Source organism: Ascidiella aspersa, chromosome 9 (assembly GCF_963924565.1).
Source record: "Ascidiella aspersa chromosome 9, kaAscAspe10.2, whole genome shotgun sequence".
Classification (NCBI taxonomy): domain Eukaryota; kingdom Metazoa; phylum Chordata; class Ascidiacea; order Phlebobranchia; family Ascidiidae; genus Ascidiella; species Ascidiella aspersa.
This window is the reverse complement of record NC_139455.1, coordinates 10242507-10256894: the sequence shown is the minus strand read 5'-3', so window position 1 is coordinate 10256894 and position 14388 is coordinate 10242507. Positions and strand designations below refer to the sequence as shown.

At 34.1% G+C, this 14388-nt stretch overlaps 1 protein-coding gene across 1 annotated transcript; it reads left to right on the top strand.

Annotated features, from left to right (window-relative positions):
- The first annotated feature begins 6751 nt into the window (after window positions 1-6751).
- LOC146132929 (MOB-like protein phocein) lies at window positions 6752-13297 on the top strand. The gene is made up of 5 exons (XM_083396570.1): window positions 6752-7100; window positions 7199-7362; window positions 9038-9247; window positions 11415-11526; window positions 11614-13297. Exons 1-5 carry the CDS (start codon window positions 7023-7025, stop codon window positions 12199-12201), a joined length of 1152 nt encoding a protein of 383 aa, XP_083252696.1. The 5' UTR covers window positions 6752-7022; the 3' UTR covers window positions 12202-13297.
- The last annotated feature ends 1091 nt before the right edge of the window (window positions 13298-14388 follow it).

Below are 14388 nucleotides of genomic sequence, written 5' to 3'. Positions count from 1 at the left end.
TGAAAAAGTGACAAATCATAAATCGTAACACATTTGATAAATACACAATACAATAAATTCCAAATTATCCACTAATTATTACTTATGACGCTGATATTGGTGTCGAACGCGTTTAAATACTATTTTTATGTCTTTAAATATTATTTCACACAACGTTCGAGGTTTAAACATTGCTATGAAAATAAAATCGATTTTTTATTTTTTACGTCGTAAAAAGTGTCACGTTGCCCTTTTGCAGGAAACCCATGGTAGTGCTAAGCACGAAAAGTTATGGGGTATGGAATGGGGAGGGGAAGCGTTTTGGGCGCACGGCACCTCAAGCAGTAGAGGGGTGAGAATACTAATCGACAAAAACTTATCCTATTCCGTCTCAGGCACAAGGGTAGACCAAGAAGGTCGATACTTAATGGTTGAAATTACAATAAATGCAACCCCAATAGTAATTGTTAATGTTTACGCGCCGAATAAGGAAGATCCTTGACAGCTTTTCCGATGCCCCAATAATCATGGGAGGGGACTTTAATCTAGTTCTGGACAATGTCCTAGACCAAAACGGAAGTAAAAAACATCGTAACCGAAAAGCAAGAGAAAATCTTTTGCAATATATGACACATTACAAACTAACAGATATTTTTCGGCACAAATTTCCAACTGTTAAAAAGTTATCAAGGCTTCAGAAACTACCAGCCGCATCATCGCGTTTAGATTTCTTTTTAATTGACGGATCTCTCGTCGAAAACATTAAAAATGTAGACATATAGTCCCCGGTATAATGTCCGACCATAATATGGCAACTCTAGGGGCTGACATTAACCCAGCACCTCGCGGTAGAGGCTACTGGAAATTTAATACATCACTATTAAATGACCAGCGTTACAAGGATAAAATAAGAAAGGTAATCACATATAGGCGAAACCGACCCACATGTAAGATGGGACGCCTTGAAAGCAGTTGTTCGGGGAGAAACTATTAGATATGCGGCCGAACTAAATCGAAAGCTAAATATTAAGCAATATCGATCTGGAAAAACTGATTGGCGAGACGCAAGACGCTATTTTAAAGAACTCTGAAACAGAATTAGGCCCCTTGCACGAAAAAGTGTCTAAACTTAAATCGGAACTCGACCAACTAATGCTGCGCCAAACTAAAAGCGCCATAACGCGAAGTAGGGCGAGAAAAATACAAAATACTTTTTAAATTTGGAAAAAAGACATTGCGAAAAAAAGGTTATTAACAGACTTTTTGTAGATGATAAAATAATAACTAACCAAAACAACATTTTGGACGGTCTATTTGACTTTTACAAGCAACTCTACAAACAAAACGAAGAATCGCCTCAAAATTAAAAACACTAAATCCCCCGAAAATTAAGGCAGAACAATCAAAACTATTAGAAGCGGAAACAACAGAAGCGGAAGGAATAATCAATATAGATTGTTGGTCTTACATACTTGTTGGCCTTACATACGAAATGGATCTCTAAACTACTTGACGAAAACGCGGAAGCTGATTGGAAACAAATCGAAGGCCCCTTTATCCAAGGTAACAGATTAGAAGCGCTTCTTAATGGGAAGATAGAAACAAACAATGCAATCACAAGGCGTATACTTCCTATGCGAACGTTACGTTGCGCAATAACGGCGTGCAACTCTTGGAAATTATAGATCCAAAGTCAAACAGCCGTCCGCTTTGGCTAAACAAAAAAGTAAAATTCCGCTCAAATGTTTTTTTTATGCCATCACTTATAGATTCCAATATAATTTTTCACCAGTATTTATTGAATAGAAACGGCAAATATCTACAATATGACTCATTAGTAAATAAATTTAACTTTACACCTAACAAGACAGATTTTTTCCAATTCATAAAATTAATATCGAGTCTCCCAGAAGAATGGGATTCGGGTAGCGCAACAACGTTCGGATCGTATAGAACCCAAACATTAAAATTATTTATCCAGCAGTATAACTCCACCAAATCGGTTTACGAAAAAATACAAACAACAATTTTCTTTCCTCCAAAAGCTCAATTAAAATGGCACTGGACCTTAAATTGCGGGAGTGCACGTCTGCCATGGGAGAAAATTTACCACAACCTCACAATTCAACAATCGAAAACAAACTAAGAAGCTTTCAGATAAAGTTTAACTTGGGTGCAATTGTTACAAATGACTCCCTTTATTCGTTCGGTAAAACCGAATCTAACCAATGTACTTTTTGCAAAAAGGCAACGGAAACCCTGTACCACTTGTTTTATTTGTGTCCTGTTACGTGTCTATACTGGGAAAACGTGAGTTAAGTACTAAACTACGAATATCGTGTGTTTTTTTCCCGCGAGCAATTACTCTTTGGAGTGCACAAAAACGAAGCGTGCAAAACATTTGTGAATTGTGTCCTGTTATGCGCGCGATATGTTATTTATCAAATGTAAATATGCCGACACTGTCCCGACTATGTTACGCGTTTTACTGTTGCTATCTTCTGTGCGAACTTCGGCTTTAAAAAGAGGAAGTATGACAAAACACAAAAGTAAATGGTCGTTAGCTGCTTGAGAGCTTCACTATTTTGATTTGTTTTTCTTGTTCGTCCGTTTGCGACATTTTGACCGGTTTAACTGTTAAGTTTATCCCAGTAGTCACTATCAGACTATTTTTTTATTTTTATCGCAAAGACAATTATGTGAATATTACTTTTACCAGTCATAAAACTGTCCTGGCATTAAATTGTTGTAATTTACCCCTTTTCCATTCCCCGAATCAAAGACTGGATTGTTATTTAAGTTAGTTTACGATTTTAGCTTGTTGTCACACTCGGAAAATCTTTAACGAGAAATTTGGTTGGCAAGGTGGCTGTGGTATGTTTTGGGGTAAGCTTCTAGTTATTGATCCAGAAAGTGCATTAAACCAACATGTGTAGTGTCTCAATCACGCTTTTAGGGATTCAAACGGATTTTTTACGTTGCTGTCAATTACGCAGCACAACTTCAGCACACGCTAGGTAGAATACTTATGTACACAACAGTTCATGTAATAGACGACACGAAATGGTAACCGGCACATTATAAAACACTACAACATGCATTTACCAAGTGAAAGGGTTTACCATAATGAAGTTAGATATATTGGTCAATTTTTACTAATAATGTTGTTTATGATTTTCTGAAGTTGTGAGAATTTTGTGTAAACTTCTAGAAAATACTTGTTTGGTAATATTAAACCTGCTATGCATTCTCTCCCTGGGTTAACAATTTATGGAACTAAAGAAACTGGTACTGGAATACAATTTAAGCAGATGCTGCTTTCCAAGTGATCTAACAGGTAAAAGTTGATTTTCTACCTCTAGTGCTCGCTGATTAAACTAGATGGTTATATGCAGTTTTTATTAAGTTGTGGGATTCTTTAACAGTGTTTGATTTAGTTAAAATAAATAATAATCTTTAATTCAAGAAATACACTTGTTTAGTTGCTATATTGTTGTATTTGTAGCAAATAATCATTATCTTATAAAAATTATTTATACCTCTTTTATAGGTTTGGAATCAAAACAGACAAATCTGGAAATATCATTTCTACGAGGGAAGATTCAAACAAGCCTGCACTAAAAAAACACTTTTAATCATGTTCTTGATGTTGTATATTTCAACAGGTGAGACATGACCACCGTACTATCTGACTCCACTGAATCGAAACTAAACAAACTGTCATAGCATTTCAAAGCAGGGAGTCGAACCGTTTGACTTTTCCGGTTCAGGTTCGGTTCGGGTTCAAGAATTTTTTCGGAATCCGGTTAAGTTGAGGTTTCGGTTCGGAGGAATTTAAAAGTTCCGGTTCAGCTCCGGTTCGACCATCGCTATTTCAAAACCGGTTCATAAAGTTCCGGTTCAGATACAATATTATTTTGGTTAAATCTCAAAATGTGGGTCGATAAATGTAGAGAATAATCTTTGAATTGTAAGTCATTTAATCTAAGTTACGTGACGTATTTAAAAAACAGCAACTCATTATAGAAATATCTAAAAAATAAAAAATCAACGATTATTTTTTTCATAAAATTTCGAATATGGCGTAACTTGACTCTGTAAAATAGAAGTTGTGACGTCATGCAGGAGCGAACCGCTTTTATTTACAGGTTCGGGTTCGGTTAAGGTTCAGGTACTTTCAAATTATTCGGTTCAGTTCCGGTTCGGGTCCTTAAAATCTTGCAAAAAACGGTTCAGGTTCGGTTACGGTTCGGATAAAATTGACCCAAAACCGGTTCATAAAGTTCCGGTTCGGTTCCGGTTCGACTCCCTGTTTCAAAGTGCATACTGTCAGGTCGCTTATAGATTTATTGTACATTCACATAATTTAGCATATTTTGCTTTCAATAAAAGAGCTTACAGCGCAGTAAAAACGGGTCTCGCAAGTAAGGCATGCATCAGTTGACTGTAGTGTTTAATCCAACAGCAGCGTGACACTATATAGCACAAGAGCGACTGCGATGGAGATTAGCAGAGTCGAATGTCGGCTAGATTTGCCAGAACGGCCACGAAAGGAAATGAGTATCTAGGTGAAATATTTAACACTTTACCAGGCGAACACGCTATAATTACAAGCACAAACAGACATGCGTCTTTCTCTACAATGTCATATACTACAGTTCACACCTAACAAAAATTCAACAGTTTTGCTTGTTTTATTAAACTTCATAATATGCATTTATTCTTTGTATGATACGAAATGAAACAAAATTATACAGTTGATCTAAACGCTGCGAATTAAATTGATGCTTTGCAAACCTGAAGTACGCAAAACCACAAGTAAAAAACATTCAAAACAAATTTCATATTAAAATCAGTACAATATTATTCTAGAGATTTGACTACTGTTTGAAGAATGATAAGATTTATTGTAGTTGTGACTTGTTTGTAACATTGGAAACTGACAACACGTCTTTCATTGTCCTGGCGTTGTTCCACAAATATACGGTTTCTTTGTCAAGATGTAAGATTTCAGTTCTGTAGGTAAAATATTCTTTGGAATTCAGTAAGTGCCTGATTTTTCAGCCAAATGCACAAGCTTGCATGATAGTGTCTGCTCTAAGGCTCCAGGCTATATTTATTCAACTTTTGTAAAACCACATGGGGTCACTTGTAAGAAAGGCTATAATAAGATAACATTTACAAAATTACACCTATTTCAAAACAGTATAACAGTACACATAGTTAGTTGTTTTAAAGGATGCGGATCACTCGAATATTTTCCTAAGATGTGAGGTATCTTGTATTAAAAGATGTTAAATTAATGTTGAGTACAAAAGAAATATCTGGTGAAAATTTTAAGTAAATGCACAAGCAATACAATGTCGTTTAGAATACTATACAGAAGATATATTTTCGAATTAAAAATGACTGTAAATGAAACAACTTGCAAAATGCAAAGTTATAGGTTAAAAAACAGCAGTACCACAAAAAAACTACAAAATTCCCTCATAAAAATGCTTATTTCAGCTTTTTTCGCAACTAGCTGGCCTTAAATATTCTAATTACATTTTATTTATAATTTAAAGTTGACGCAAATGCTTCCTGGTTTTCACCGAAACCCTATTTTAAGTACTAAATTAAATTTGTAACAATTCATGTTTAACGACTTCTCGCTACCAGTATTTGACGAAATTGCGAATAAAAAGTGATTATAGATAATAATTAAAGTTAACTTAAAACGAATAATTAGCTTCACAATAGATTCTACAAAAACAAAGCGCGAAAACACGTAACTGTAAACCACGGATAACCATTGTAAAAGATAGGCGCTCGCAACTGTTCATCTGACTCACGCAACGCCTCTAGTGGTGGAAACCATCCCATTGCTTCAAAAACCGCTCACGCGTGCCACTAGTTGCGCTATCTAGGTTTCATAGAGATCAGTGTTACAATCCCCTTGTTTTTGTTTTTTTATTTCCTCTAGTAATTTGTGACCTGTGAGATAAAATTAATACATTTGTAAATTGAAAATATTTGTGGCCTGCGATGCATGCTTACCAGTTTTTACTTACAAATTAAAATCAAAAAATATATTTATTAAACACAATGGGGCTCTTTTGATACGTATAAAGTAACGAAAAAACAAAATAAAAAGGAAACCCTGTATGAAATATTAGTTGAAATGTAAATTATGTCTAATAGCGTTGTAAGTCACTCCGGTGATGGAATCCTACAAATCACAGAATTCAAACAAATTATTAAATCAACGCACATTATTTGGGTTAGGGTATCGGTTAGAGTTTGGGTGTGGGTCGGTCTTGAAAGTATTGTTATATTTATTAATAATAAATTATTATAAATAGTAATGCTTGACCAACCCAAATTTGCTAACCCAAATAATGTGCGTTGTGGTATGCAGTATTTGTAGGACTTTTTTGTTACTTTCTACACACCAAATCGATGGACCAACAAGCATAAATTTGTTGTCAGATTAATTAAACAAATTGTTGTTTTTATGATTTTGTTGCATAGGAAATTAGGAATTTACAGTTGTCTTGTTTAGCAAAAAATATTTAAAATATGTTGTCACTTTTTTGCTAAAACCGCTCTAGACTAATTAATTAACCAATATTACTTTTTTCGACTGATACCAATAGCTTCTACTAAAATTTTGTTTTTTGTTAAAACTGTGATATGGTTAAAAATAATTTATTTTTTGCGACAAATAGGCAAGTTTTAAAAATCAAGACATTTGTTTGAATTTAAAGAATAACTATTTTATACTTTTAGTAAATGATTTGGCGAAATGTTTTCATATAATTGGATAATATTGTCTGTCTACCTCAACTTTTAGAGATTTTATTTAAGACAAAGCCTTTTGCTTGCTTGACGTTACCAACTTATGCTTTACAGCTAAATATAATTAGGCTGTTAGATTTAAACATTTTTGTTTACCTGCTATATGATTATATTAAATATTTAAAAAGACTCTTTATCACTTGATTTGTATAGTTATAAAAGCTAAACAATTGTCCTGTGAATGTGTTGCCTTTAATTAATTTATGGTAATGGTGTCCAGTGTTCTAGTGATGGATTCAACACCAGTTGTAAGAAGAAATCCACCAGGAACAAAACATGAGGTAATTTCTTACTTTAGATAAGTGGTTCTTAACTAGGGTTCAATCGCACCCATAGGGTTCAACGGAGATGTTTCTTTAAATGTATTTAATGTCAATAGGACTTTTTCAAATGGCCCGAACAAAGTTTTGACGAAATGGACAGTACACTTGTGGTTCAGCAGTACATTCAACAGATGATAAGAAGAGATTTTACAAACGTTGAAGCAATATTGGACATACCTGTTGGCCAAGATGAAGGAGTTTGGAAATATGAACAGCTAAGGTTGTGCAACTACCTTCGTTGCTTTATGTTATTATAATTTGTAAAATTAATTGAACAACAATAACTAGGACGATTATTTTTTGACCTAAAAACGAGAAATTTTAACCTAACAATTTATTTTTTTACAAAATTTTAAACTATTAGAAATACATTGATTTAAACATCATATTGTTGTTTGAACTTTGAAGTAGTTTAGTACTGCCTTGGCATAGTTGACAAAATGTTTTAGACCAGTGGTTCCCAAACTGTGGTACGCGAGAGTCTTTCAGATGGTACGCGACTACTTATAAGTTTTGCGAAACACTTTTTAACGCATCTATATAAATTTCCGAAAACTTTCAACTTTTAAAACTTTCAGATTGGGTAATTTGCAATGTTGCGTTTTGAGGCAATGTTGCGTTTTGAATTTAAGGTTTCGCATGTTTATGACGTAACACTTATCTTGTTCAAGATAATAAAACGTTAATTGTTAACAGCTGGTGGAGAAAAAACAACTACATCCATCGCATTAAAACTATTTGCTGTGTTTTGTTTAATTTGTGGCTTTTATGTCTTCTTGGAATGGCATTTGTTAAACTGTAATGCAGCTACATGCTTATTTTCTTATCTATATGCTTATTTTCTTATCTATATGCTAAAATAGTTATAGTTTGAGATATTCTAGTCAGATGTAAGCTTAACTTAGGTGGTACATGATCACTGTACAAAAGCTCAAAATGGTACACAAGAAAAAGTTTGGGAAACACTGTTTTAGAATGGTACGCAAGAAAAAGTTTGGGAAACACTGTTTGTGCACTGTTTTAGATATTTTACTTACTACTGGTCGAATACAAGCCTTTTTTTCCGGTTTATGCAAAACTCTTGAAAAGCTTAGTTGATATTTTTGTCATTTTACAAACAACTTAAAATATTCCAAAGAAAAACAAGATGCTGGTTATTTTAGAATTATGTCGTGTAATCAGTGTAAAAAAGGTAAAAAGAATTGCAGAAGATTAACAACAACCTAGCATTTTATCAAAATGGGACAGGCAAAAATACTGTTAAATACATTTTTACAAATCACAGATACAAAACAAAGTCCGAACTAACCTAATGTGATAAACTAAGCCTGCATGGTTAAAGTATCTTGCTGTAATAAATATATAATACAGTTAAAATGTCATTAAATGCAATAAAAATGAATTTTTTTGATAAATATTGAACTGGACTACAATTTTAACAGCTGACTATAGTATTTTTTAATTGTGTAAACGATTTTTGTGCATTTTAAATTGATTTTGACTTGAAATAGTTTTGACAAATTTTGACTTTAAGGTGTAAATTTTGACTTTTTTGACAAGTCAAAAAATATTCCGCCTAATAATAACCAAAATGTATGCTGATGATTCTTAGCAGCTTCAGCCTCCAAATTAACAAATGACTTCGTCCAAGTGCTGTACTGTGAACTACAAACATGTAATATGAATAATAATATGTTGTAATGTAATATGGTATTACCAATGTTTTTTGTTTGACTTATTTTAGAGTTGCTAAAATAATTGACATCTTTCCATTTTAGGTATTTTATGTTTTTTTGTATTAAACAAATTTTTAGTCAAACAGAAAGATATTAAATTTGCTATTCTAAATCAATGCAGAGTATCTAAAAATTATATTTCTTTTTGGATATTTACAGGCAATTTTGTTTGGAGCTTAATGGACTGGCAGTATGTCTTCAAAGTGAGTGCACACCAGATACCTGCTCACAAATGACTGCAACTGAACAGTGGATATTTTTGTGTGCTGCTCATAAAACTCCAAAGGAGTGTCCAGCTATAGACTACACAAGACATACTCTGGATGGAGCTGCTTGCCTTCTAAATAGCAACAAATACTTTCCAAGCCGGTAAAATGGACACTATAATTATATACATTATTATTTTTGTTCTAAGCCAGTTTTCCACATTCTGAGTGCCCAATTTAGTGATCCCTAACAAATTATGCTTAATTTCTAAAGACCAATTATTTCGTTAAATTGCTTAATCATCTCATCACATAACTACACAAATCATGTACTTTTTGGGAACCCTTTTTTTAAAAGTCAACAGTAAGGATTCAAGGACTATCGGCCAGGCTGGTGAATCTTGCCTGGTGACAAGCATTTTTGGCCTAAGTTCTTTGTTTTTGGTCGCACCCTTAAACTTAAATGATGTGTTTGCCTAGAAGGAATGTATTAACCTTGCAATGTTTTGGCGATAAACAAGGTTATTAATAAGTAAATTTGACAACAAAAAGTTAAAGAAAAAAGTTAAAAATTTTTGTTGTGACATCAAGTCATTAACAAATACCAAGGGGCATGCGAAGGTACAACCTGGGGTTTTGGGGTGTACATTTCTGCTTTTCTCACTCTAAAAGTGTCATAGATAAGCTGTTTTCAGGCGAACTTGTGTAAAAACATGCAGCTCAAAACCAGATTGAAAGGCACGAAAAAAATATTCTTTTTATTTTAGGTTAAATTTCCAATTTATATTGCTCGAAATAATGATATTTATAATAAAATTTAATGAGAAATTTGACACAGTCACATGAAAAATTGTCATATTTAAAACAATGAAAAATATACGTTAGGCCTTAGGAGATAGATGTGATTAAATATGTGTGGAAAGAACCGCAAGGTATTTTGTAAATTGGATCTTGGAAAATAAAATTTTTCTAAAAAATTTCAATTTTGTTTTTCACTTAAATCTTTGCACCCATTTCTTCGGTTTTCTAGCTGATTCTTCAGCCGACATAGTCGCCAAGTCAACAGCATTCTGCCATACTGCTATCGGCTATCAAGCTATAATTTTACAAATCACAGAAAGTTTTTACACATTACTATCGAGTCACACCCTGTCCAGCAATCATAATTTAATTTCAATATTTACTAGTTTTAAACAAAACGTTTACATTATGGAAAAAACACATCTAAAAACAAAAGCTGTCCTAAATAATTAGTTTATATTTGTCTTCTCAAAAAATTATTTGGGTTGTTGTGAGATTTGTGCTCCCGAAGTATTACCAGGCAAGTTATGTTTCTTTTTGATTATGATTTTAGGTTTTATTCTATAGGTTTAACTTTTTTAATGCTAAAGATTAAAGGGGCTTATGACTAAATATTATATTTGTAAATGGTGAAAATATTATTTCATTGATTTTATTGATGATTGCTCAATAGTTTCCGTTCATTTAAGAAATAGGGAGTCTGCGAAATTTGAATGCAACAGTTCCTATATTTCTTATATATATATTCAAAAACTGCACATATTACGTCACAATAATGAAAGTATGGCCATGCTGCTCACACAGGTTAATAAAACTTTCTCGCATGCAAGTTTTAACTTCTGTTTAGAAGCATGAATTAGTAAGTAATTTTCACAAAAGTATGAAACAGTGTTCTGAAACCTTTTGTCATTTGCAACTTACCTATAAAAAATAGAAGCGATGATAAACCCATGGGCTGATATCCCATCAGCCGATGATAAATGGACGATTTACAATTGTATGTAAATTGGCGCTAAATTTTGATATATTATATTATATTATTTTATTTTCTAATGGTTTTTACCATCGGAATAAAAAGTAACAAGACTCTCAAAGTCCTAGAACTTGCCTCACCATGATGAATTACTAGGGGATGCTGGAGGCTTTAAAATGCATTTCGAAGATAAATCTTTTATTATATTTTGTACTATAATACTTAAGTTGCCGTTTGGACCACCAACCAAGACAAATTTATGGAACACCAACTATTAAAAAAATAGTTTCTGGTATAAAAATACTGCATTTTAGAAAGTACCTTTATAAAAGCCAAAGTAAAATAAATTAGCTACACTGCACAAACCTTTGCACCCCGGTTGCAAAGCACTGTCTTAAACCTTAAAACCAGGCTCTAATGTACTATATTCATATGCACTATTTTAAAGTATGGTTGACTACTTAATCGGCATAAAGTACGGTATACTGTGATGGACTTCCTAGTACCTTTTTAAAAATGATATTAATTTAACTAATGGCCTACAACTTCTATTAAGGGTCAGCATCAAAGAGTCCTCTGTTGCAAAACTTGGATCCGTTTGCCGGCGTGTATATCGTATATTTTCCCATGCTTACTATCACCACAGACACATTTTTGATGAAGCAGAGGTTTGTAAATTGTTGCTATCTACAATAAGATTGCTTTTAGACACACGAAAAATATAGGCTAATTTAAACATTATGTGTAAATTGCAGAACCAAACGTATCTTTGTCGGAGGTTTACATCCTTTGTTATCAAGTACAACCTGATGTCACGCGACAACCTAATTGTTCCAATTTTGGACGAGGCTTCGGACGCACCGCCTATCAATCAGTCCAACAACAACTCCGTAGCCACCGGTGACGCGCCTCCGACTATAACCCTGGCAAAGAAGCCGAAATCGGAAGACGGGAAGACGCTGGGCGGCATAGCGAGCTTTCTCAACCTACCCGAGGGTGTGGTGCCAGACGATACTGACGAAGAAGCAGTTGGCGAAAGCCTAGAAATCGACTTCTCGAGTGCCCAGCTGGAACCCGAGCCTGACGATAGCGACGATGTGGTTGATGACGACTTTTCCTATTCGGACGAGTCCGGTGCTGGCTATGGTACGTTAAAACCGGCCAAGGATGCATCAGACCTCGAAAAGCAAAACGCTAACAACAGCAGCAATGTAGAGGTTTCAAACTCACAGGAGGTCTCTCTCGACAGCACTGTTATTCACAATGACACCACTGAAGCAAGTGAAAATGAGGACTTACAATCAGGTGGTGACGCACCTGTCCAGATCGAAAACAAGATTTAGGATATTATTATCTTGTTTCATTACATCCTTGCTCCGTAGCAATATGTAATGTTTACGCTGTTGTTGTTGTTGCTGTTTGTTTTGAGGTATTATTACTTTTACTTATAAAGATGGTTATCGCGTATTTAGCAGCTTGAGTGTCGTGCATTTATGTTTTTGCTACTCAACTACCAAAACACTCAAAAAAATTAAACACTTTTATGTATCACACAGATTTTATGACTTCCCGTTGCACATATTAGTTTACAGAAATGTATCTTTAAAACAGGTAAAACGTTCAGTGTTTAATTTTCAAATAGTCAGAACGCGTGTAAAATGAACGTAGCTTATTTGTATAGTATTGTGTTTTATTAACTTTTTCATTAGAATGAACGCCATTTGAAGTCTTGATAGAAACCAGTAGTGCTGTATTAGAATATATATTTTTTTATTTAAGGCCGACAATCAAAATGCGAATAACAAAACATTTACATGTGTAGACCAGCCATTTTACAGTTGCAACCGGACTCATTTACACCAAGTAACTTGCTTGTATGCTACCAAATAGGCCTATTGGATTATTCCAAATCTCAAACAAAACCGTGAATTTTCCAAACGCGTACTAGACCACCAACTGAAACGAGTTACATGTGTTACCCGTATTTGGAGGGTGCTATTTGGCGCACGATAGTTGGCGTTCTTTTCTATCCTAGCTGTTAACAGAGTGACGTCCTATTAAACGTATTCGTGCATTTTCTACTGCACATGATCATGTTTGTTTTCGGAAGTCTGTGTTTTATATAAATTTATAAACGGTTTCTTCGTCGTTTCTGAAGTATAATCTTTCGCGCGAGCTGTCTTGTACTAGCTTGGTAAATTTGTTGGTGACTTATTTCTATTAATGTTTTGCTTCGATTAACAGTTTTCAGTTTTTTGCAGTGACTCTAAACAAAGACACGTTCTTCGAGAAAATGTTGTAAGCCTTCAGATTAAAATATTACGCATGATTTATCATGTTTAATCCAACTGTGCTAAGTAGAATTGTAAGAATATATCAGTCATATCTTAACTCAAATTTATTGGAGTTAAATGAAATAAAGCGTTGGTATGAAGAGTTTTTAAGTGTGTGACTGAACTGTATGACAGTGGTTCTTAACCGTGGATAGCTTGTAGCCTTCCTTCCGCAGGCTATTAACAATCTGTGGCCGACATTTTGTGTAGAGTTAGAAATATTGTCGTTAAAGACATAATAAGAATCGCAAACCAGAGTTTAACAAAACGTATATATGGTCTCGTGGCACACCCTAAGATCCACGTATAGGAAACCCTGATTGAAAGGTTAAATCACATTGAAACATGTGTGTTTCGTTAGCAGTAACCAAACAGCACCAAAACATAATGGACTATAAACTTAAAATGCCTAATTGTGCAAGTCTCTATTAGGGTCGTTCAATGTTGCTAACATGACTTATGAAACCTTTATTTCCGCATCTCGGTGTACCAACAAGGTTTCAAGAACGTGTAAGTGTTTTTTTTGGTTGATTTCTTGTAATATTTACCGGGTAGGTGTCAGCGACGTTACAAAAAAGTCCGCGGAAAATGATCGCGATAGCGAGGTGTTATTATCATATATAGGAAATACCGGTAATGACTCGTGTCGATTTTCTCTAATTGTCTATAACAGTGGTTTCCGAAATATAGTTATAAGAAGGTTTCCGAAATATAGTTATAAGAAAGACAACATTTTAAATGGCGGAAAAACATTTTCTATTCAATTATCTTGCTTTTTTGCAGTCTTTCTGAAAAATATAAAGCCCATTTAAGTAGTGATACAAACCCTTTTTTACTTACGGCACACTAACAAGGTTTAGTTTTTTTGCGACACGCTTACGACAATAGATTAGATTAGACATATGATCAGTTGATCACATAGCCTATCTAGGTCAGGCGAGAGCGATCCCGTGTTTAATAGTTAGTTCTGCCAAAGGCACTGAAATTTTGCCTTTTTTATCCCCTTATTACCAAATTTTGTGGTTTAACAGTCCTCCTATAACGTGAAAAAAGCTCCTCATTATTTTTAGGCTTGTCGGATCGGTGGAGACGTTGGAAGTTATAACAAAATGACTTTTAAACTGTTGGCTAACTTGGAAAAATGCAACGATGTACACCGAATAATCCGGTGAATTAACACCTTAAGAAGGTTTTGTG